General features: G+C 54.9%; 1 protein-coding gene across 4 annotated transcripts in view; it reads left to right on the forward strand.

Annotated features, from left to right (window-relative positions):
* Positions 1-5,008: 5,008 nt before the first annotated feature.
* The window catches only part of SHROOM2 (shroom family member 2), an 81,032-nt gene continuing 60,837 nt past the window's right edge, over positions 5,009-25,203 (forward strand). For 2 of the 4 annotated variants that reach the window (XM_036420481.2, XM_045575196.1), the window contains exon 1: positions 5,011-5,312. In XM_036420481.2, coding sequence (XP_036276374.1) covers positions 5,148-5,312 — 165 coding nt within the window. In that variant the 5' untranslated portion in view covers positions 5,011-5,147. Of the gene's footprint in view, positions 5,313-25,203 lie in introns of all 4 variants that reach the window. The other 2 variants (XM_045575197.1, XM_036420482.2) reach the window with 2 other exon arrangements.

The following is a 25,203-nucleotide window of genomic DNA, read 5'->3' on the forward strand; positions in this document are numbered from 1 at the left end:
GTGGGGAGGGAGAGAGAAAGTCGATTTGTTGTTCCATTTATGTATGCACTTATTGGTTGATTTTTTAAAAAGTTGATTTTAGAGAGAGAGGAAGGGATAGGGAGAGAGAGTCATGGACCTGCTGCCTCCTGCACGCCCCCCGCTGGGCACGGAGCCTGCAGCCCAGCCTGTGCCCGCACCTGGAATGGAACCGTGACCGCCTGGTGCTCTGGGCAAACAACAGATGCCAACAGCCACCCGCACCCCCACTAGCTCTTCCTGGGAAAACATTCTGTCTCTGGGAAAGAAGTCGCTGCCATTTAAAATCCTTGCTTGGATCACAATGGATGTGGCCTGATAACTTGAGCAGTAAGTTGTCCTCTCTCTCTCTCTCTCTCTCTCTCTCTCTCTCTCTCTGTCATCTTTATGGGAGTGGAGCAGTCCTCACTGGGCTTGAGAGCGGCATGAGCCTTCCCCACGCACCCCCACCCCCAGCAGACAGCCAGTGCTGCGGCTCCTTAAGAGTGGCAGTGGGCACGGGGGTGGGGTGACCGCTGGGGGCTTTAGCCACGGCCCCTCCAGACTAGCAGCGAGCTCCTTCCAGTGGCCCCAGCCGGATCCGCGGAGCCCTGGCCGTGTTCCCCAGAGAGAGCAGGGCCTCACCTCGGGACCCGGGACCGCTCCCGTGTGGTGTGTGGCTGCAAGGTCTTTGCACGTGGGATCCAGTTCCCGAGCTGAGGTGGAGAGACTGAGGTCTGATCACATAATCGGATCACCCCCTCCCCTGGGAACTGACCTTTAGGCCACTTCACACCTGACATTCCCTTTCGCTGAGACGCATTCCACTGGCTAAGACCATTATCTCTCCCCTCCGGACTTTCCCAGGATCCGCCCCTCCCGGAGAGCTTCCCGCTGACCCCCCCCCCCCAGGCCTTTAAACCCTTGGACTGCCCATGGCTGGGGGCTGGCGCCATTTCGGGCTCAGCCCACGTGGTCTCCAGGGGACCCAATACATTCATGATCTCTCAGCACATGCGCTCCTCCTTCGGCAACGCTGACCTGGTTCCTGCAGGTGGCCCTGCAGTGTCCCCCCAGTGTCCTCCAGGCCGAGGAAGGCGGGGGGGGGGGCAGAGGAGAGGCTGTGAGGACAGGGGCAGAGATCGGAGGGGTGCGGCCACCAGCCCAAGAATGCTGGCCACCAGACACGGAGGGGCAGGGCACAGGCTCCCCCACCGCCCTGAGGGCCGCCCTGTGGACCTTGCGTTCCCACTTCTGGCCTCCTGGCCTCCCGGACACAAGTGGCCTGTTTTGAGCAGGTGACGGTGATGTGTGATGACAGCCAGCCCCAGGCAACAACAGTGTCGCGGATTGCCACGCGCCCAGAGGCACTCAGGGCTGAGTCCCCTCACCTGCCCGCGGCCTCCAGTCGCCACTCATCACGCACTTAACTCCCTTCTTCAGCCGGAAAGCCACTTGTCTGGTTTTGAAACATATTTTTATTGATGTCAGAGAGGAAGGGAGGGGGAGAGAGAGAAACAACCATGATGAAAGAGAACCATGGACCGGCTGCGTCTGCACGCCCCACACTGGGGATCAAGCCCACAACCTGGGCCTGTGCCCTGGCCGGGAATCGAACCGTGACCTCCAGGTTCATAGTCAACAATTAACCACTGAGCCACACCGGTGAGGCAAGCCACTTGTTTTTGATCCCCCACTGCCACCGTGTGTGCGTGCACACACACAGACACACGTACACACATAGACACACACAGACACGCAGACACACACACAGACACGCAGACACACACACACAGACACACGTACACACACAGACACACACATACACACACACACACCCCGGGGAGGGGACGTTGAGGCTCAGAGATTCAAAACGAACCAGGTTGGGCCAGATTTCTGCCTTCCAGCCCTGAGGCTGCCCAACTCCCCACCAAGAGGGCCCCTGGGCCATGATTTCCACCTGAGGCCCCCCCCCACTGCTGCCCAGGTCCTCTGAGTTCCCATTATCCTTCCAGAGGCGCTGGAAACACTGGGGGAGGGAAGCCAGCGGCAGGGCCACCTCCAGTGTCTGACCCTCTCCCCTCTGCCCTGGTCACTCGGACGCCCTTCCGCACCGATTGGCGCGCTAGTTGTCTCTGGTGGCCGCTGGCTTGTGTCCTCAGCTGGAGGTGCCCCGAGCAGCCCAGCTCCTTGGTTGCTTTCGGCCCAACTGCCGAACAGCCAACATCTTTCTAACACTGTGTTTTGGAATATAAAACTTTAAAAATAGTGGCTGCAGCTAAGTACCCCTCTTAAACGCTCCTGATTTGAAAAGGTAGGTGTTGTGTTATACTGTGATGAGCTATTGATGGTTCTCTGAAAGTTGGTTCAATTTGCCTTTTGTGTATATATATATATATATATATATATATATATATATATAGATTGATTTCAGAGAGGAGGGGAGAGGAAGAGAAACATCAATGATGAGAGGGAATCATGGATCAGCTGCCTCCTGCATGCCCCCTATTGGGGATAGAGCCTGCAACCCGGGCCTGTGCCCTAACCAGGAATCAAACCATGACCTGGTTCACAGGTAGATGCTCAACCACTGAGCCACACCGGTCAGGCCAATTTGCCTTTTATTGATTAATTCATTTACTATTGGTAAAAATTTATATTGAGAATATGTTTTTTTTTTTAAATATATATTTTATTGATGTTTTTACAGAGAGGAAGGGAGAGGGATAGAGAGTAGAACCATCGATCAGCTGCCTCCTGCATGCCCCCTACTGGGGATGTGCCTGCAACCAAGGCACATGCCCTTGACCAGAATCGAACCTGGGACCCTTCAGTCTGAAGGCCGACGCTCTATCCACTGAGCCAAACTGGTTATGGCTATTTTTTTTTTAAGAATATGTTTTAACGCCCATTTCTTTAGTCCCTTCACGTGCCACACTCTGAACAGCGCCGCACCCTGACGTCGGAAGGAGGGAACTCACAGGCCGGGAGTAGCCTGGTTTGCAGGCAGAGCTTCCCACCGAGTCTCAACTCCTTCCTGTTGGCGGCTGCTTGGTGACCAAGGGAGCTCACAGTGTGTTTTCCGATGCTCCAGGTGACCCCTGTGAAAGGGCCGTTTGACTCCCAAAGGGGTCAGGACCCACAGGCCGAGAACCGCTGCTGTACAGCCCAAGACCATCGGAAAACACAGATATTCACATTATGATTCATAACAGTAGCAAAATTGCAGTTATGAAGTAGCAACGAAAGTAATGTCAGCATAACATGAGGAGCTGGATTAGAGGGTCGTGGCGTTAGGCAGGTTGAGAGCCACTGCTCTAACTAGAGGCACTGAGGACCCCGCAGCTGGAGGGCATTCCCGGGGAGCACTGCCCAGCAGGTGCCGGGGGGCCGCACTCATTCCAGTCGCGTGGATGTGCAAGACCTGCCATGGAACCCTGACTGCCGAGGAGACCAGGGTTGGAGCCTCGGAGTCTGTCCCGTCTTGTCCTCGCCGCCGGTGCCAGCGCCATCGCCCGCTCACAGCCGGACGGATGGGGCTGCCTGAGGAAACAGGCGTCCAGCAGCGTCCGGCTCCCGAACTGCAAACGGCGAGAAAATAATTGTTTTGTGCGAAGCATGCAGATACCCAAAGGCTGCGATTTCTTTATCCGGACTTCTGTGGACAAAGAGGCAGGAAGAGGTGGCACAGCTGTTCATGTCATAAACACACAGCGATGCCAGCCAGCACGCACTGCCCCTGTAGGAGAGGCGGCCCTGGGACCCTAAGTCGTAGCGACGGAAACCCCTGACAGTGAGCAGGGTTTGAAGCGGAAACTCTTCTGGGATGAGGCCGTGGGAAGAGCCCACAGAAGCCATTCCTGCCTGGCGGGCGCCTCAGTGGCTGAGCGCTGACCTAAGAACCAGGAGGTCCCAGTTGCATTCTGGTCAGGGCACATGCCCAGACCTCCATCCCCAGTGGGGGGGCGGGGGGGGGGGAGGGGATGTGCAGGAAGCAGCTAATCCATGATTCTCTCTCATCATTGTTTCTCTACCTCTCCTTTCCTCTCTGAAATCAATAAAAATGTTTTTTTTTGGGTGTGTGTGTGTGTGCGCGCGCGCGCGCGTTTTTTAAAAGTTGCCATTCCCGCCGAAACCGGTTTGGTTCAGTGGATAGAGCATCAGCCAGCAGACTGAGGGGTCCCAGGTTCGATTCCGGTCAAGGGCATGTACCTTGGTTGCGGGCACATCTCAGTGGGAGGTGTGCAAGAGGCAGCTGATCGATGATTCTCTCTCATTGATGTTTCTAACTCTCTATCCCTCTCTCTAAAACAATCAATAAAATATATTAAAAAAATAAAAATAAAAGCTGCCATTCCCGCCCTAGCTGGTTTGGCTCAGTGGATAGAGCTCGGCCAGCGGACGGAAGGGTTCCAGATTCGATTCCAGTCAAGGGCACATGCCCGGGGTTGCGGGCTTGATCCCCAGTGGGGACAAGCCGAAGGCAGCTGATCAATGATTCGCTGTCATCATTGATGCTCTCTGAAATCAATTATATATAAAGGTGCCATTCCTCACCTGGGCTGTGCGGGAGGGTGAGCAGTCCCTCCAGGGACAGGCCCGGCGCTGGGACCCTGGCTGCAGGGGGCGCCCCTCCCCAACTCCCTGGTCGGCGCGGGCGCGGGCGGGGCGCTCCCGGGACCCACAGCGCCGGCCGCTTCCGGCCTCACCTGCGCCGCCCAGGTCCCCGCCCGCGGTCCGTGCCAACAAAGGGGCAGGCCGCGCGCCCCAAGATGGAGACGCCGAGGTCTCCGGCCGCCGATCGGTACGCCCCGCGCGGGAGCTTCCGCCGTCTCACCTGCCTCGCCCCGGTCTCCCCGGAGGCGGGCTGACGCCCCGATCCCCGACGGCCTCCGGCGCCCGCAGAGCCCGGCCATCCCGGGCCGAAGCGTGGCCCCGCTCCCCGCGCCCGGATCCCCGCGCCCCGCCCCCGGCCCGCCCCCGGCCCGCCCTCCGCGCTGCCCCCGCGGCCGGCACTTTCCTCCAGTTGCAGCGCAAGTTGGCCGGCGGCGCGGAGGGCGCCCGCAGCTCCAGCCTCGGCGGCCGGACCCCGGGGTGCATGGGCGCGGGCCCGGGGGCTCAGGGGCCTGGCTGCCTGCGCGCCCCGCGCCATGGACGGCGCCGAGCCCCGCGCGCGGCCCGAGCGGCCGGCCGAGGCCGAGGGGCGCACGGCGGACGGCGGGCGGCTGGTGGAGGTGCAGCTGAACGGCGGCGCCCCGTGGGGCTTCACCCTCAAGGGCGGCCGCGAGCACGGCGAGCCGCTGGTCATCACGAAGGTAGGCGGCCGCGGGCCCCGCGGTGACAGCCCCCGGCGGGCGGGGGCTCTGCGGGTGGGGGCGCCGGAGGGAGCGGAGCGTTCGCGCCCCCGGCCCCGAGACGCGCGTCGGGTCGGATCGCCCGCGGGGAGGGGGGCTCGGGGCCACGGATCGGTGTGCGGTCCGACCGGGCGCCACCCCCGCCGCTCCTGGGCGGCTTCCAGCCCGGCTGGCTCCCGGCGCCGCGGAGTTTAAATGGCTCCTGTTCCGGGTCCCTCCCCTCCCCCTCTGGGAAGGACCGGACAGGGTCCCCGGCCACTCGCGGGCTGGCCGGCGGCGGCCTGCACCTGCGGGCCGCCCCGAGGCCGGGGGGAGACGCTCCCACGTGCCCGGGGGTGGACGGAGCCGCCCCAGCCGCGTGCGCCTCTGGGGACCCTGGGTTCTGCCCCCTCGGACCCGCGCCCTTATCACTGGGCAACGCAGCCCAGCAGCTGCCGCCAGCCCAGCTTCTCGATTGCCATCAGCCCATCAATATTTACTGCCCTCGGCCTCCGTTCCCCGCGCTCTGGGAGCCGCGGAAGCAGAGGAACTTCTCAGTGCCTCTCAGACGTGGAGTTCAGCTCCAGGGCTGCTTGCTCGCGTGTCTCAGGGGGACGGGCTTTCCAGTGTGAGATGGGACAGGGGCTGCTTTACAACTGAATTCTCTGTCCCAACAACAAAACCCACCTTGAAGGGGGCGAACCCACAACAACACGCACATAACAGCCCATCTTCCTGCTCTCTCCTGGCTCCAGGGGGGGTTGGCGGGGATGGGGAAGGGCTGGGCAGGTCGCTCCTAGGGACAAAGTGCCGTTTACAATGCAAAAGTGCGTGGCTGCGGGGAGCCAGTGAAGGTGACCTGTCCTCTGGGCTCTCCTGCCGGCCTGGTGCGGGGAGAAGCCTGGTGGCGGCTGACCCGCCCTCGGCCATGAATTTGGGAAGTGGCTGCTTTGTTGTTCAGATAGCGGGGAGCCGTCCAACTTCTCTGCTCCTTGCTTTCACTCCGGGTTATCTTTGCAGAACTGCAGACTTGGGGCGGCTTGGTGAGAGGGTGCTGACTTGGTGTTAAACTGTGTGGCCTTGGGAAAGATGGGGGGCAGGCACTGTGACCTGGCCCAGCAAGGGCTGGCTCCCCGCATGTTTGAGTATGAAAGCGCATTTTGTCTGTAACTATTTAAAAAATATATATCCTTGGGTATCAAGTTTTTTTTTAATTAATTTTTTTTAGAGAGAGAGGAAGGGGGGAGGGAGAAACATTGATCAGTGTGCGGTCCAGATGCACCCAGTCTTGGGATCGAACCTGCAGCCTAGCTAGGTGCCCTGACCAGGAATCGAACCCACAACCTTTTGGTGTATGGGAGGATGCCCCAACCCACTGAACCACCCACTCAGGGCTTGCCTGTCGCCTTTAAAGGTTTTACAAGGCATTTCCGATGGTAACATTAAAGATACTGGGTGAATGACTCAGACCTTTAGTATCTCACGTATTCTTTTTAAGAAGAGATACACGATTCCACATTTTCGGTGGGGCAAAAGTAGGGTCACCATTGTTTGTATGAAGAGAATGCAATAATTGAATAATAACTGAATAACAATACAGGAACAAGCTGGCTGAGTTCTCACAGCTGTAAGGCCACGTGTGCCCCGCCCCGTGTCCTCGCGGCAGACGGGACAAGGTGTAAAACAAGGTTGACGGCGAAGCCTTGCTTTTGGGCCTGACACCGAGTGAGAAAGCTGGAAGTCACTTCACAATGTCCTCGTTTGACCATAGCTGATTATGGGGGCCCCAAAGCACCCCTTCCTTTCCGCAGGCACCCCAAGTCCTCCCCCCTTCTTGCTTACCAGTGTTTTGGTTTTCAGTTACAGTTGATGTTTAATATATATTAGTTCCCAGTACACAACCTAGTGATGGGACATTTATATAAGTTGCGAACTGACCACCCTGCTAAACCTAGTACCCATCTGGCAATGGGCACCCCGAGGGCAAAAAATCCCAGTGGCAGCCTGTTCTCCGTGTCTAAGAGGACCCCAAGTTCTAGAAAGCCCCATGCAGTGGCCTCCTGTTCTCTGAGTCTAAGAGGTGCCATCCGGAAGCCGAGGCAGGGGCAGTAGCGCCTGATTCGGCCTGCTGGTCCGCTCCACAATAGCTCAGGTTTTTGGGGAACATTTTCGTGGCTGGGTCGTAGTTCTGCATTGTGCATTCACAGACTCAGATGCTTGCGATTCTCATCTGAGACGCATACGCGTCCCTCCCTCTCACCGCTGCTTCATTCTTATGGCGCTTCCAGGAGAGTCGTGGTTTCTTTGCTCAGGAGGGAGAGGATTGCGAGCAGCTGGGGCTTGTGTTCTAAACGTCCACGCACACGTGTAAGTGTGCACACGCGGGCTCGCACATGCCCACACGGAGCGGTGTGGACAGTATTTACATAACTGTCTTTCTCCTGGGTTAGCTGTCAGGGATGCTCACAGTTCAGCAGCCGGTAATTACGGTAAATACCAGGTTGTTAGGGAAGGATGAAGGGGAGCGGGCCGGCTCTAACCACGAGGGTGGAGACAGACTTCTGTGATGAGCACTGGGGACACTGGTTTCACAGCAGAATTTGGGTAAACCTTCTTTCCCTATTGCTGCTGGAAAACCTTCAGCTCTCATTAGATTGTAATTCTTCTAACCGGTGTTGCTCAGTGGATAGAACATCAGCCTGTGGACTGAAGGGTCCCAGGTTCGATTCCGGTCCAGGCCATGTACCTGGGTTGTGGCCACATCATCCCCGGTAGGAGGTATGCAGGAGGCAGCTGATGGATGTTTCTCTCTCATTGATGTTTCTCTCTCTCCTTTCCTCTCTGTAAAAAATCAATGAAATATATATTTTTAAAAAGATAGTAATTCTTCTGATCAACTTTTTGCACTTATAAAACTTTGTGATTAGCCCTGGGTGGGTGGCTTATCCCGTACACGAGAAAGGTTGTGGGTTCGATTCCCGGTTAGGGCACATACCTAGGTTGCGGGTTTGATCCCTGGTCAGGTGAATATAGGAGGTATCTGATTTACGTTTCTCTCTCTCCCTTCTTCTTTCTCTCAAATCAATAAACATAGCCTGGAGAGTGTGGCTCAGTGGTTGAGCATTGACCCATGAACCAAGAGGTCACCAGTTTTATTTCCAGTAGGGCACATGTCTGGGTTGTGTACTTGATCCCCATTAGGGGGCGGGCAGGAGGCAGCTGATCCATGATTCTCTCATCATTGATTGATGTTTCTGTCTCTCCCTCTGCCTTCCTCTTTGAAATCAATAAAATCTATATATATAAAAGGCTAATATACAAAGTGTCTCCTTGGGAGTTCCCCTGGGAGACCAGGAGTTAGATAGCTTGCTATGATATGTGCTGACCACCAGGGGGCGGTGCAGAACGAAGGAAGGCCCTGGCCCACAGCCTGCAGCTGGGGAAGGGAGGCCCCAGCAGGCAGCCGGAAGCCCCGATTGGCCCCAATTGGCCCTGATCGCTGACCAAGCCTAGGGACTGTACCCATGCACGAATTTTGTGCATTGGACTTCTCCGTATCCTCCGGTGCGGACTTAAAAAACAACAACTTTGTGACTAAGTGATGTATATATTGGAGCCTGGGGTCTTAGCGCCTTTCTGATCTGACAGAATCTGGCTGGGAGGAGCTGGCCCAGTGTGAGGACGCTGTGCCAATGAGCTCTCGTTGGAAAGCCTCACTGAGTGTGCCTCTTAGAGCTGGGAGGGCTGCCCCACCAGCTGCCTCAGGCCCGGACCTTCAGATGGAGGGAGGCCTTGGGGAGCCCATCGGATGTTTGTGCATTGGGGTCACCACGCTGGCGAGTAGAGAAGGCCCTTGAAGACCAGCTCTGGGCTCCGAATGCCCTCCTTCCCCTGCAGCCGGGCCACCTGCTGTTGTGGGCAGGCGCTGCGGTGCCACACTGAACACAGCTCTCACGTCCACCTGACACCGTTCCTAAACCTGCCTCCATGCTGTCCTGTTCTCGCTGGGGGCTGTGCATAGTAGGGTGCTTAGCAGCATCCCGGGCCTCTACGCAGTGGCACCCCCTCTCCAGGGGTGGCAGCCAGAAGACCCCCTGCAGAACGCCCCCTGGGCACCCTTTTCCTCGCCAGGTACCCAGGTGGCACCTCCCTCCGCTTTGGGAGGGTTTTCGGGTCTAAAGCGCATGCCTGGTTTGAAGACACCGGCTGTGGGGCCTTCCGCTTGGAGGCCCCGGTGGGGCCAGCCATTGCCTGGAGGGCTGTTTTCTCCGGCTGGCCCTGATAAAAGGCTTTATTTACATAGCAAAACTCAAACAAATACTTGCTTCGTCCGCAGTTTTGTAGCCGGAGAAAGGAAATCGGAGGAGCCAGCGCTGCCTTTTACTGGCGGTCAGGGCTGCCGGCGGCTCCGAGGCTGGGTGAGCCTGCGTGAAGGGGACCCGGCATCCCGGGAATCTGAAGTGTCCTTGTGAAGTGCCCCAGACCCCCATTCACTAGGGGACAAAACACAGCCCGCTGCTCCCCAGCCATGCCGGTGTCCTGGGAAACGCAGGCGTTGACCTGTTTGTGTGTCCAGGGCCTGTGGGGGGGTCCCGTGCACCAGTCCCTGCACAGTGTCCCGCTGCTCGTTCCTTTCCCCATCAAGCCGGCAAGCCTACACCTTCGGAGGCTCAGGGGTTGAGCGTCAGCCTATGAAATGGGAGGGGTCAGGGCACATGCCCGGTGGCGGGCTCGATCCCCAATATGGGACATGCAGGAGGCAGCCGATTGATGATTCTTTCTCATCATGGATGTTTCTGTCTCTCTCCCTTCCTCTCTGAAATGAATACAAATATACACTGAATGGCCAGATTATGATGGTCTCTGAACGCATAATAATCTGGCCACTCAGTGTGTGTGTGTGTGTGTGTGTGTGTGTATACACACACACACACACACACACACACATACACACACACATTAGAGGCCCGGTGCATAAATCCGTGCATGGGTGGGGTCCGGCCAGCCTGGCCAGGGGGAGGGGACGTGGGCAGTCGGCTGGCCTGCCTGCTGTTGGAACTCCTGGTCGAGGGCACCATTTGCATATGAGCCTTTTATTCTATAGGACAGACTGCGGAATGGTTAGATGATTATGCGTTCCGAGATCATCATCATCTGGCCGCTCCGCTCCGTGTTTATAAAACAAAACAAAACACGGTCAGTGGGAGTGGAAAGGGGGGAAGCTCTTTGCTAAAATGTCAGAATTCTGAGAAAGCGCTGATGGCCCAGCTGGGTGTCGGCAGGCCCCCTGCAGCCTCGGAATGTTTGTTAGGGAAGGAATGAAGCCAGGCCCTCCTTTGGGCCCGTCTTGAGGCGCCCCCCTCCCCCAAGAATGCCAGAGCCTGGGCCAGCAGCCCCACTGGAAACTGAGGGGCCGGCCTGCTCCAGTCGCCGTGGCCCAGGTCTGGTTGCCTCCCAGAGCAGAGCCACCCTGGGCGGTGGGAGGGCTGTGGGCGGCCATCCTGTCCCGTGTCCTGACTCACCCCCTCTGGGGGTTCTGTCATTAGCATTTCCCGGATGTGAGAGAGCCGCAGCCATGCTTTCTGGTTTGGGGTGTGTGTCCCACAGCAGGTGGCACATGTCCTATGTAAATCTAGGGCTCAGGGCCGAGACTGGGCTCTCGGGGGTGCGGGTGGGGCGAGGAGGCACTGACACCTCGCCTGGCCTCCGAGGTTGGACAAGGCTAGTTCTCTGGGCCATGCTGTCCTCGTCGCCGGGGACCTGGAGACCTGGCCGGACAGCTGTCCTGATGGGCTTCTCTTTGCCCCCGGGAACTGAGTCCTGTGTCGGCGCTGAGGGCGGGTTTGAGGATGAGGGGTGGGGCTCTGCAGGGGCTCTGGGACTGATGGGGTCAGCCGTTCTGGGGTTCCCTCTGAGGGCTGGTGCCCTGGGCCTTGGGGTTCCACGGGTGGAGGGATCTTGTAGAAATCAATTTAGCTTCCCCAGCTGGTGTGGCTCAGTGGTTGAGCTTCGACCTATGAACCAGGAGGTCACGGTTTGATTCCTGGTCAGGGCACAGGCCCGGGCTGCAGGCTCGATCTCCAGTGTGGGGCGTGCGGGAGGCAGCCAGTCCGTGATGCTCTCTCATCAGGGCTGTTTCCCTCTCTCTCCCTCTCCCTCTCTCTAGAAAAAGGAAAAAAACCCAGATTAATTTAGCTTGACTCCCCCTCTAAGCCCAGAGGCACACAGCGGGTGAAAGCTACAGATGAAAGCAGTGCCCCATCCTCTGCCACGTGGATGGGCCCTTCTGGTCCCATCTGAGTACCCCCGGCCGCCCCCACAGTCCTCGAGGGAGAGGGAGGCAGTGGAGGAGCAGAGAGGAGGGAGAGGGAGGCAGTGGAGGAGCTGGGAGGAGGGAGAGGGAGGCAGTGGAGGAGCTGGGAGGAGGGAGAGGGAGGCAGTGGAGGAGCTGGGAGGAGGGAGAGGGAGGCAGTGGAGGAGCTGGGAGGAGGGAGAGGGAGGCAGTGGAGGAGCAGAGGAGAGGTCCAGGCCGGGAGGTGGCTCCCTGCTGGGAAAGGGCCCACAGCATCCTCCTGCCGAGGCTGCTCTGTGCCCACCGAAGATGAACTTGGCTTTGAGGGTTCCCCCGGCCTCTGGGAGCTCTCGTACCCGGGCGCACTGCACACATTCGACGGGATCATTGAGGACGTCAAGGCCGAACAGACCAGTCTGATTCAGGTCTTTCCTCTTTTACTCTCCAACGCCGTGGCCAGGCTGGGGCGGGGGGGGAGTGGGGAGAGGGAGGGGGAGCGTGGAAAGAGGAATTGGCAGAGCACCTGGGAGCTGACAGCTTTCCCGCAGGAAGCTGTGGAAAGAGCAGGGCCGCCCGCTCCCGTGGGCCTTCTCAGAACGGTGCCCTGCCCAGCACAGGGCCCGCTGTGACCGCTGGTCAGGCATCTGCCTTGTCCTGGGGCAGCGAGCCGGTTCTGTCCAGCAGCTTTCATGCTAAGGCTTCTCTTGGGGGGCGGGGGCATACTCTAGGACACATGTGTCAAACACAAGGCCCGCGGGCCAAATCCATCCTGCCAGGCCTTGCAATGTGGCCCGCACCGCGCTGTCATCACTGCACTCCGCTGCGTTTCTATCACAATGACAGTTTATGACTGTTCAGTAAACCATTCGGCCCGCGATTTAGGCTGGATTTTGGATTTTGGCCCCTTCTCTGATTGAGTTCGACACCCCTACTCTAGGAGAAGGACACTCGAATACCATTAAAGAATTGGCTCTGCCGGCGTGGCTCAGTGGTTGACCATTGACCTGTGAAACAGGACGCTCAATGGTTTGATCCCCGGTCAAGGGCACAGGTCCAGGTTGTGGGCTGCATCCCCAGAGCAGGGCGTGCAAGAGGCAGCCGATCCACGATTCCCTCTCGTCATCGATGTTCTTATCTCCCTCTCTCTCACCCTCTCCCTTCCTGTCTCTGAAATCAATAAAAACATTTGAAAAATGACATAAGTGTAAAAAAAATCGCGCTAACCTTTCCTTTCCTCGCAGAGGGATCAGGTTGTTCTGGAAAGTTGGGATGCTCTGTGTTGCAAAGCAGAAGGATCACTTTGTACCTGGGCTGTGTTTTATTGTATTTATTTATTTGTATGTTTTTAAAATATATTTTTATTGATGTCAGAGAGGAAGGGAGAACGCGAGAGAGAGAGAGAGAGAGAGAGAGAGAGAGAGAGAGAGAGAGAGAAACATCCATGATGAGAGTGAGTCATGGACCGGCTGCCTACTGGGGGGCCGAGCCTGAAACCAGGCCTGTGCCCTGCCCGGGAATGAAACCTGACCTCCTGGTTCACAGGTCGATGCTCAACCACTGAGCCACACCGGCCAGGCCCTGGGCTGTGTTTTAAATCTCGGGGTTTTTAGTTGTGGGGTGTCAGCTACCTCTGTTGGTGGGGGCGGGGGGAAGGGGCAGACGGGGCGCAGGGCCTGAGGCTTGCGTCTCAGAGGCAGTTGTGCAGGTGAAGGGGAGCCCGGGCGGGCGGAGTCGGAGAGCCTTAAAGGAGCCTGTACTCACCCCCGGAAGGAGAGGGACAGAGTGTCAGTGAGTCCTTTGGAGCTTTGTTTTGTTTTTGCCCAAGTGGTTCTGGCAGTTTAAATAACCAGATCGCTCCTCCATGTGGCACACTGGCCCTCTCCCGGGCCATCTCCTCCTCCCGGGGGACTGGGAGCGTTTATAGCTGATCGCTGTCCCAATGCCTCCCTCTGCGCTGCCGCTGGGCTCGTTCTGAGAGGCGATATGACGTCTTGGTCCAGATACTTCTTTGTCGGTGGGGGCTGTGCGCTGCGGGCCGGTTAGCGGCGTCTCTGGTCTCTACCCACGAGATGCCATCAGCAGCCCTCATCCTAGCTGTGACAGTCACAGATGTGTCCGGACGTGGCCAGATGTCCCTTGGGAGAAAAGTCACCCTCTTTGAGGAAAACTGAACTAATCGTTAGTGTTTATTTTGGTTGCCAGCATCTACCAGTGCTGAGCCTGGTGGTACGAACTATAACCCCCCCCCCCCCCCCCCCCCCCGCACACACAGGTTTTCGTAGTCACCAAGGTTAGTGAAGGTTCGGTTTCTCTGCTTACTTTTTATGTACTTATCACTGATTCACCCTCCAGAGCTTCCCTGATTATGAAAAATCCTTTAATACTTTGAAACACCTGGGGGGGGGGGGGTGCCGCTGTGGGGCCCCGGCAGTGTGTCCTTCGAAGCCTCGGTTGAAGTTGTCTGCTCCGGGGGTCCCCATGGGTGTCCGGACCCCAGGGGAGGGGACACACCTCTGTGTCTTGACCTTGGAACTGGCTCTGAGGTTTTCTATATGTTTCATGCCTTTGTGTTCGTGTTCTTCTTGGGGAGTTTTGTGCAACTGTATCTCCCAGGCTTTCCACTGGGTTTTACATTTGCGCTCTCAGTGTTTTACAAATGGCCGAGTTTTTGTTCTCGAATGTTCCTTGTTGACACCACACTGATCTTGTTTCATGGGCCTCCTCTCTGTCGTTGAGGCTATTTAGCTGTTTCTATGGGGGTTTAGTCTTTCTGCACAGACTCCGTGTCTAGCTCTGCTGCTTTGTCTGTGTGGCTTCTCCCCCCCCTGCCGGGGGCGGCCCCTGCCTCTGGGTCCGGTGCGGTTGGTGGAGCTGTGCGGGGAGGTCTGGTCAGGCTGCTTGCTGGGGCTCTGGGAAGGCGAAGCTTCCAGTGTTTCCCGGAGTGGTCATGTGCTGGTCAGGCAGCACTTTCTTGCTCTGCTGAAAGTCAGGTCCTGGTGTAGGCCGATCTGAGAGGTGATGCGCCTCCGCCCCCTCCGCTGGCCACCCAGGCCCTTGGCGGGAAGGTGCCCACTGGTGACCGTGGCCGCGCGAGGGGACAGCTGCAGCCGGCACCTTGCCCTCAATCTTGCCGATCCTTCATCTTTCAGGCGTGAGACTAGAACTGTGATTTTCACCTGATGGCACACATGAGCTAGTCACCAGAATCCCGTGGCACACCAAAAAGTGCGATCTGACAAAAAATAGGTAGAATTTTTTTAAAATATATTTTTTATTGATTTTTTGCAGAGAGGAATGGAGAGGGAGAGAGAGCTAGAAACATCGATGATGAGAGAAAAACATCAATCAGCTGCCTCCTGCACACCCCTCACTGGGGATGTGCCTGCAACCTAGGTACATGCCCTTGACTGGAATCGAATCTGGGACCCTTCAGTCCGCAGGCCCACGCTCTATCCACTGAGCCAAACCGGTTAGGGCAAAATAGGTAGAATTTTGGTTGATTTACAAACAAATTAATGATAATAGTACGCAGCTACCCTTTTTGCTCCAAAGTGACTTAAAAAAAAAAAAAATCAGGTGCCTATACTTGCAGATAAGATTTCTGGTACCAAGAACGAACCAATCAAACGTAAGCTTATGCGATGTGACCAATAAGATGCAATTCAGGGCACTCACCTGGCCGCTATTGTGTTAGCTGCTGTCATTTTACTTAATAAGGCCGTGGTCGGCAAACTGCGGCTCGCGAGTCACGTGGCTCTTTGGTCCCTTGAGTGTGGCTCTTCCACAAAATACCATGGCCCGGGCGAGTCTATTTTGAAGAAGTGGCATTAGAAGAAGTTGAAGTTTAAAAAATGTGGCTCTCCAAAGAAATTTCAATCGTTGTCCTGTTGGTATTTGGCTCTGGTGACTAATGAGTTTGCCAACCACTGCAATAAGGGAAAAGAGGTGAGTGCCCCTGCCTAAATAGTTAGATATTGTGTATTTAAAAACTCCCTGAACTGCCGAGACCGGGTTGGCTCAATGGATAGAGCGTCGGCTTGGGGACTGAAGGGACCCGGGTTCGATTCCGGTCAAGGGCATGTACCTTGGTTGCGGGCATATCCCCGGTAGGGGGTGTGCAAGAGGCAGCTGATCGATGATGACTCTCTCTCATCGATGTTTCTAACTTTCTATCTCTCTCCCTTCCTCTCTGTACAAAATCAATAAAAAATATATTTAAAAAAAAATAAATAAAAACTCCCTGAACTAGCATCACCCCCATTTTTATATATTGCCCTGGGAATCAAATGAGGTAATGTGTGAAGCTAGCTCTAGTGCATTAAATCTCTTTCCCTCTCCTACTTAACCCTGCTTTCTTAAGATCTTGAAAAGCTGTACAAAGTAATGTTAGTGTGTTGAACCACTGACTTACTCTGCAAAATCTTGAGGCTGGAGTTTGAATGGCAACATTTCAAGGTGTCTCCTAGAGGTTCTGTTACTCATTTGGACCATGTAGACCGGAAGGAAAGCATTTAATTAAAATACACTTCTATTCCAGCACCAGCACATTCCCTGTGCTAGTTCCAGTCCAGCGGAGCAATTCGTCCCTCCTTCCCACCCCCAGTTATTTGTAACAATGGTTCTTCTTTTTAATCCTATTAGTGAAGGGTAGCTCTCTCAGAGCCATTCCGATCAGTGCAGAAGAACAGAATTTTATTTATTTATTCAGAAGAACGGAATTTTAGAAAAGTGATTTTGGAAGAGACAATGGTAAGCAAGGTGAAGGTTAAATATTAGAACTCTTCCAGGCATGGAGTCAGACCCGCAGGCATCGAGGAAGGGTGGATAGCATCTCCTCTTTGGTCTATATCAGTGTTTTTCAACCTTTTTTGGGCAAAGGCACACTTGTTTCATGAAAAAAATCACGAGGCACACCACCATTAGAAAATGTTAAAAAATTTAACTCTGTGCCTATATTGACTATAAAGTAATTCTCTTGAATAGGAATCAAATAAACACAAAGAAAGTATTTTATAATTACTTCATTATGAAATATTAAGTAAACAAAATAGTGAAAAATTATAAAATTCTTGTCTTGTCTGCACCTACGGCACACCAGGCAACATCTAGTGTGCCGCGGAACAGCGGTTGAAAAACGCTGGTCTATATACACTGTTGGACTACATTTCCCAGCTTCCCTTGCAGTTAGGTATGACCATGTGACAATTCTACCCAATCACATGAAGTTGGAAGTGAGGTTTGCCTGTTATAGCCTCTCTGCTGTCCACTACTGCTGGTCTGAAGTGGGGATGGCTGGTCGCTGCTGGGCACACGTTTACCCTCCCAGTAGTACCGTTATGTGAGCAAGAAACAAGTCTGTTGTGTTTGAGCCATTACACGTTCCTTGGGTTACTTTCTATAAGAGGTTATTCCAGTGGTCGGCAAACTCATTTGTCAACAAAACCAAGTATCAACAGTACAACGACTGAAATTTCTTAAGAGAGCCAATTTTTTTAAACTTAAACTTCTTCTAACGCCACTTCTTCAATAGAGACTCGCCCAGGCCGTGGTATTTTGTGGAAGAGCCACACTCAAGGGGCCAAAGAGCTGCATGTGGCTCCCGAGCCGCGGTTTGCCGACCACTGGGCTATTCTAACAAATCTAAAGTGAAATCCAAGACTTCCAGTTAGCAAATGGGAAATTTGTCAGCTTTAAGACTGAGTGCGGCACGGCCTGTGTGGGCTCAGTGGTTGAACCAGGAGGTCCCGGTTCGATTCCTGGTCAGGGCACATGCCTGGGTTGTGGGCGTGATTGCCAGTAGTGGGTGTGCAGGAGGCAGCCGATCCATGATTCTCTCTCATCGTTAATGTTTCTATCTTCTCCCTTCCTCTCTCTCTAAAATAAAAATATTTTTTTTTTTAAAAGGAGAGTAGTATTCCAGTGGCCTCGAGGGAGAGGTGTGGGCTCTGAGGGCGGGGAGGAGGGGATGGCTCATGAAAGTCTGGGGAGGTGTTGGAGGTGGGGGCCAGGGGCCCGGGCCCGACTGGTTGCGGACCCTCAGATCCCAGGTTAAGGTAGTTGTTTGCCTGCGGCTTGAAATTGCTGAAGCTGGTGAAACTCCACCCCGCCCTGTTAATTGTGCCTGTGCTTGCAAATTTGTAAGCCCCACGATGCTTATCTGTGCTAATTGCGCATAGGCTTGTAAATTCGGAAGCACAGTGATACTGTTTCTCCTGTTGTAGAAGCGTTCACACCTCTTGGAAAAAAGAGAAAATAAAGGAAGAGGGTGATCAGAACCTGTCATAATGGTATTTCTGGTAATAACCCTCCCCTGCCCCCCCCCCCCCCCAAGTCTCTGCTTAGCCACCATTTACATCTGATTCATTCTTCATTGCCTTGGGCGGCTCTCTTATCGACAATCTGGGGAATCAGGCGATAGCTTCAAGGAAGCTTCGCTGCCGTAGCCACTTGGAATGTTAAACACGCCGGGCTTTGTGCTGAGGAATGCCCCGGCTGCTCCTCAGCTTCCTCTGGGCTGGCTGGGAGAGCGGCGCGGGCCCTGGGAAACGCTTTGTATTGGCCGGCCCGCCGGTGCTGTGGCAATCGTGTGCCTGCTCTGGGTCACGCAGCTTTCCTTTCCTTCCCTCCCGTGAGCCGCTGGGGTCGGGAAGGAAAGTTCGAGAAGGAAACATCTGGGCTCATCCAGATAGCCTGCACTGCTTCGGCTGATTGACCTTGTGCCCTGCTAACGTAAAGATCTGACACCGCTGCTGTCCCCAGGGCTCCCTGCCGGAGCTGGAGGAGGGGCGGGGGGGCAGGATTTCCGGGTCCTTCCCACGCTCAGTGAGGGGCGTTTTGGGGAAAAGTAATTGGAACCTGGGAGTGCTCTGCTGAGCTGTGAGATTTTACCCACCGAGGTGAACTTGACATTGTCTTCCGCTGACTACTGAAGGAGCCTGCGCCCTGGCATGGGAACTGGTTTGCTTCCCAGAGTTTAACCCTGAGATGACCAGCTGGAAATAAGTCTCCTCCTGAAAGCAGCAGCTGCTGCTGCTGCTTCTTCTTCTTCTTCTTCTTCTTTTATTTTTTTTTAATTTAAATATTTTATTGATTTTTTTTTTTTTTTTTTTTTTTTTTTTTTTTTTTTTTTTTACGGAGAGGAAGGGAGAGGGATAGAGAGTTAGAAACATTGATGAGAAACATCCATCAGCTGCCTCCTGCGTGCCCCCCACTGGGAATGTGCCCGCAACCAAGGTACATGCCCTTGACCGGAATCAAACCTGGGACCTTTCAGTCCGCAGGCCAACATCCTATCCACTGAGCCACACCGGTTAGGGCAGATGTCTCCTGAAAGCAGCTTCTTCCGCACTCGGGCCCTCCCTTGGCTCTTGTCCGTCTGGCCGCGGCAGTGTTGGTTTCCCGAAGGTCTTTCCCTCGTCTCGCATCTCTACTCTGTGTGGTCCCTCTTGTTCCCTTGGAAGATCAGGTGGATGTAGACAACTGTTTTTTGTTTTTAATTTTTAAAAATATATTTTTTTACTGATTTCAGAGAGGAAGGGAGAGGGAGGGAGAGATAGAAACATCAATGATGAGAGAGAATCATGGATCAGCTGCCTCCTGCACGCCCGGCAATGGAGATCGAGCCCTCAACTTGGGCATGTGCCCCGACCGGGAATCGAACCAGCCACACCAGCCAGGAGCCAGGGCTCCTTTTTTTTTTTTTTTTTTTTTTTTTTTTAATAGCATGTGTCCAGGGAGCGAGCCAGCACCTCAGTCTCCTTCCTCTCCCTTCCCATCGCCTGGCCGCCTTTACCTTCCCACAGCTGGACCGGAAGTATGATCCGGAAGTTCCGGTGCTATTGCTGTGTGGGATAAACGGTAATGGCAGAGGCTGCAGCTCCCGGAACAACAGCTGAACCATCAGGAGCAGGAGCTGCAGCGGCCTCCCCTACCCCTATCCCCACATCCACCTCCCCGTTGGCGGGGGAGGCGGCGGCAGCTGGCCGCAGGTCACCTGCAGTTATTTCATGCACAGGGTTTGTAAGATAACTGTCGCCACTCGCATGACCTCTCTGAAGGTCCAGACGGTGTGCTGTGCAAGTATTGTCAGCGAGGGCACTGTATTGGCGGAGACCGCTGCAGATCAGAAACAGAGCAAACCATTGAAACAGGAAGCAGCAGCTGCTATAGATCTAACTGCAGAACCATCCCGTGCTGCCAAAGCCGTTGTTGCTCAGTGGATAGAGCGTCGGCCTGCGGACTGAAGGGTCCGGGGTTTGATTCCGGTCAAGGGCATGTACCTTGGTTGTGGGTACATCCCTGGTGGGGGGCGTGCAGATTCTTTCCAAAAATCGGGACTTTTTTTTTTTTTTTTTAATGCCGCGGAACAAAATTGTTAAAAATTGGGATTGTCCCACCAGAAGCGGGACGTCTGGTCCCCTTACGTAGAGAGGAGCCACGGAGACAGAGAGTGGGAACATCAGGCAGACACTGGGCCCACGAAGGGACCACTTCCGGGAGCTCCCTGAGGAGAGAGAACAGCACCCCGTGGACGATGAAGAAGGGATTGCCACCTTGGAGCTGGGCGAGGCGTGGCTTGTGCTTCCGGCTGCAGGTGGGGACGCCCAGCGGACACTCTGAGGGCGAGTGGGACTTGGTTCCGATGAGCCGGGAGGTTTCTGTGCCTTGGACCCCCAGCAGCTTTGCGTGGCGTGGGAACTGATCTGTAGTGCCCGGACAGGGGCTGTGCCCTGTGGTGGCTGGCAGTGCCCGCGTCTCCTAGGCAGGCCTAGCGACTCCAGGCCTGCCTTCTTACTCCCTCACCTTCCCCCAAGGAGTATGCTGTCTCCTCTGGTTAAAAAGCTACAAAAATAAACTTTCAAGTTAGCTTTTTGTTACACGAAAAAAATAAATAAAATAGCACGCACCCTGCTCTTCGTGGGGGAGATCGTTATGATGTCATAATTGTGATGTCAGTAGGTGAAGAAGTGGCAAGCAGGCATGGAAAGTGTCTCTATGTTAAGGTGACCAGATCGTCCAGGTGTTGGCGGGACAGTCCTGATGTCTAACAATTTTTCCCATGTCCCGCGGCGTTTTAAAAAAGTCCCGATTTTTGGAAAGATTGGAAACATTGGAAAGATTCTTTCACAAAATCGGGACTTTTTTTTAAAAATGCCGTGGTTCTCGGGAAAAATTGTTAGAAATCAGGACTGTCCCGCCAACACCTGGACGATCTGGTCACTTTACGTGCAAGTGTGCCGCTGCTCTGACGGACAGACCAGGCATGGAAATGGCCTGCGTGCTTTGGAGAGAAGAAGGTAATTTTAAGTGCAGTCTGATTGGGAGCCTGGCTGAATGTTAAACAGTTTGGGGGACCCACTCACAATAGCAGCATTGAAGGCCAGCCTTGCCTTGTAATTCAGCCCCAAGCCGTGGCCCAATATAAATGTGTTAATCACCACGAAACTGTAACTCACCCAATGAGTCAGCTGCCTAATTTCGCAGATTACTAACCATCCGGGCACGGGCCTGCTGCCCAATTAGCTGCTCTCGAGAATAAAAACCTGTTGTGTAATCGAATAAACCTTCTCCGTGTTCTCAATCAGTTCCTGTTTTTCTTCATCGCCACGAGGTTGTAGCTGAATCGTCTTAGAAGTAGTCACATTTTCTTTCGGAAGCCCGCCCGTGTGGCATGCCGGGAAAGCGCCGCCAGGTGGGAGGCTCTCTCCTCAAAGAGGGAGGATGGTGCGAAGCCGTTTTTGTTTTTGCTCTGTTTTGGTTCTGGTAGCAATCATGAAACCATGCTTAAGAGTTAAATGGAGGCCTCTAACCCGTTTGGCTCAGTGGATAGAGCATCGGCTTGCAGGCTGAAGGGTCCCGGGTTCGATTCCGGTCAAGGGCATGTACCTTGGTGGTGGGCACAGTCCCAGTAGGCAGCTGATCAATGTTTCTCTCTCATCAATATTTCTCACTCTCTATCCCTCTCCCTTCCTCTCTGTAAAAAAATCAATAATACATGGAGAAGCAATAGCCCTGGCCGATTTGGCTCAGTGGATAGAGTGTTGCGCACTGATTGAAGGGTTGTGGGTTCGATTCCAGGCAAGGGCATGGACCTCGGTTACAGCCTTGATCCCAGGCCCCAGGCAGGGTGCATGCAGGAGGCAACGAGTTGTTGTGTCTCTCTTATCCTGATGTTTCTCTCTCCCCCTCCCTTTCACTCTCTCTTTAAAAAAAAAAAAAAAAATCAATGAAAAAAAAATAAAATGGAATCATCCTTGGGTGAGGATTAACAAATAGCAACATTCAGGTTTAGGTGAAGGAGGGTAGTGCATTCTGGGTTTTCCCTGAATTCTCTCTAGTTAACTGTTTAAACCTGAACGGAGCATTGACTTCTATGAGAAAAGAGGAGACATAAGTTGGGGTACATACACCTAGGACATCTTTGCACCAAAGCAGAGCCCAGGTCCCGGGTGGGAAGGCTCGGGGCCGGGAGTGGGGATGCCAGTGAGGGGCCAGCCCCCATGTGCTGCCAGGGCCCCTGCGCACAGAGCTGCCCTCCCTGCCCGCCCCGCCCCGCACCCTGGCTGTTTCCTCCATCAGGGCCCCGCACAGCTCAGAGCCTGGGGAGCGGAGGACACACTGCAATGCCAGCCCCAGATGGCTCCTGCAGACGCACCGCTTCTCAGGTTGGGGAGGAGGCCGGGCTTGGCTTTGGAGAAAGCAGCGGAGCAGTTTCACTTCCATGAATGGACTCGTTTTAGATGCCTCAGGGGCAGGGAGGGCAGAGTGGGGGCGGGTGGGGCAAGGCGAGGCGGGGAGGGCAGGGCAGGGCTGGGTGGGGTAGGTTTCTCCTGGATGGAAGTTCCTGCTCCCTACATTGGCCACTTTGGAAAAACACCCGCTATGCAGCCAACTTCAGAGGTTACGGAGGTTAATGTACACTTGGAGTAGCTTAAGGACTCCATCCAGAAAATGAAAGTTTCTAAAAATCCTCTTTGCAGCTCAGAATTACAGAACAAACAGGTTTCTCTCGGTAAAAACGGGAGAAATCATGAGGAATGGATTCCAAGCCCGTTCACTCCCCGACTCAGCCCCTGTGGCTCCCCCAGCCGGACTATTTCATTGTCTAGTTTAGTCCTTCCTCCTGTTCCTGCAGTTCCCCAGCTGTGCATGCCACCTCTCCCACAACCCCCGTGTCTCCCACAATTCTGCGCTTCCCACAATTCTTTCTTTTCATAGTTCCACAGTTTCCTTCTACATGGGATTTGGGGAAAGACAGAATTATATGAAAAGGTGTCATTATAAAGAGGAATCACAAGGAAGCATGGGAAAGGAAGTTGAATTGTGGGAAAGATGGCTTCATATGTGAGAAAAGGGAATTGTGTGAAATTAAAGGGCTCATGGGAGCGAGGAGCATTGGGAATGACAAGGGATTATGGGAGAGAGATTAATTGGGGGAATGACAAGGCATCATGATGGGGAAGGGAATTGTGGGAGAAAAGGCACTGTGGTACAGTAGGTTATGGAAGAGAGGGGAATTGTGGGAAAAGCAGAGCACGTGGGAAAGACAGGGATCCCGGCAGCTGTGGGATATTGTGGGAGGAGCAGTGTCCTGTGGGGATGACAGGTAATAGTGGAAAGACGGGTTTTAGGAGAGAGAATTGTGGTCACCAGGGGAATTGTGGGAGACTGCTCTTGGAGCAAAAGGAAAGAAAGCACGTGATTGCACTTGAGGGCCATTTCATTGACTGGGTGTCAGCCTTCTGATCCCCCCACCCCCCCAAGGAGAGATGGTGTGCCATTGTATCCTTGCTTCCTGAAACCAATACTGCACAGACGGTCCCATAACTGCATGAAATTTTAATTTTCGCTCCGGGTTCTCGGGAAACGGTGAGAAGCTTCCCGTGTTCTGTTCCCATGAACAGGCTGGGAGGAGAAATAACGAGCTGGCGCTTTAAAGCCGCCTCCTCCGTCCCTTCCTCCTTCATGTCTGTGCGCGCTACTCCGGCCCTGGTGTCAGGAGCCTGCACAGCCCTGCAAAGTGCGAGCCCCGGGGCTTGTTTTTTTAATAAATATATTTTATTGTTTTTTTACAGAGAGGAAGGGAGAGGGACAGAGAGTTAGAAACATCGATAAGAGAGAATCATCGATCAGCTATGTCCTGCACACCCCCTACTGGGGATGTGCCTGCAACCAAGGTACATGCCCTTGACCGGAATCGAACCTGGGACCCTGCACACATGTTGTAGAATCATCACAGCAATGCACACGTATTGTAGAATTGTTATAGCAGTGCATGTGTGTTATAGGAATGCCACAGCAATGCATGTGTGTTGCAGGGGGGGAGGGGGTTATTTCCACCAATCCTTGTCAGCTTCCCCGCTCTTCAGGTGTCCTGGTGGTGCGTGTGACTGGCTGCTTCTGGCTGGAGCTGATGCCTGGTCAGCGGAGGCAGCAACCAGAGCTGCCCAGTGCCCGCACCGGGAGAGGTGATGGCAGGGCCACCATCTGTCCGGACAGCAGGCGGCTGGCTCTGCTGCCCTGTCCGCCCTCAGGGGGACAGGAGCACGCTGAGGGGCCTAGGGCCAAAGGTGGGAAGCCAGTCCGAGAACAAGACGTTTTCCTTCAAATTGATTGGGGAGAGAGAGAGAGAGAGAGAGAGGAGAGAGAAACTTGGATGTGCTGTTCCCTTATTCATGCACTCACTGGTTGGCTCTTGTATGTACCTGGCTGGGATTGAACCCAGCACCTTGGCGGATGGGGACGGCACACCCCACGGAGCACGCAGCCAGGGCCCACGTGTGCTTTCTCCACGTGACAGTTCCGGACGCAGCACAGGGAGGGAGGGTCTGACTCAGGGCGGGAGAGCGCACCCCTGTTCGCTGCGCCCACGTTTCCTGTGGACGCTCTGACAGCGCCCGTGCGTGGCCCCGGGGAGTGGCTGAGCGTGTTTCTGCGTGAGAAAGGCAAGGCCTCAACCTCACACAGCGATTTGCATGTTGGGTTCAGTTGGGAGACACCCCGGCCCAGGGTTGCGGAGGCTTTTTGGTTCGTGGTTTCAGAAAGTGGTCAGATGGCCCTCGCTGGTGTGGCCCAGTGGACAGAGCGTCAGCCTGCGGACTGAAGGGTCCCGGGTTCAATACCTCTCAAGGGCACGTGCCCGGGTTGTGGGCTCGATCCCTAGTAGGGGACGTGCAGGAGGCAGCTGATCCATGATTCTCTCTCATCATGGATGTTTCACTCTCTCTCCCTCTCCCTTCCTCTCTGAAATCAACAAAAATCTATTTTCTAAAAAGAGAAAGTGGTCAGTGGTTTCACACCCCGTGGCGGGGGACGCGGTGCCAGCACACGGCCCTCCCATCAGATGCCTTGGAGAAGCCAGTAAGCAGAGCACCCCTGCAGGTCAGGGCGGGCTGGGCGCAGGCGGGTGGCAGGGGCCCAGCCAGGCGGCGGGCACTCCCTGGCGGCGGGAAAGCCAGGGGGAGCCCAGCTGCGGGCAGAGGTGCGGCTGGGGCCCGAGTCCCCGCTCACCTGCTGGTTGGACAGTCAAGTGTGCACAGCGCCCTGGGGCTGCCGATCCGCCAGGTGTTCCCTGGCAGGGTC

The sequence above is a fragment of the Pipistrellus kuhlii genome, unplaced genomic scaffold (assembly GCF_014108245.1).
Source record: "Pipistrellus kuhlii isolate mPipKuh1 unplaced genomic scaffold, mPipKuh1.p scaffold_m20_p_69, whole genome shotgun sequence".
Taxonomy (NCBI): domain Eukaryota; kingdom Metazoa; phylum Chordata; class Mammalia; order Chiroptera; family Vespertilionidae; genus Pipistrellus; species Pipistrellus kuhlii.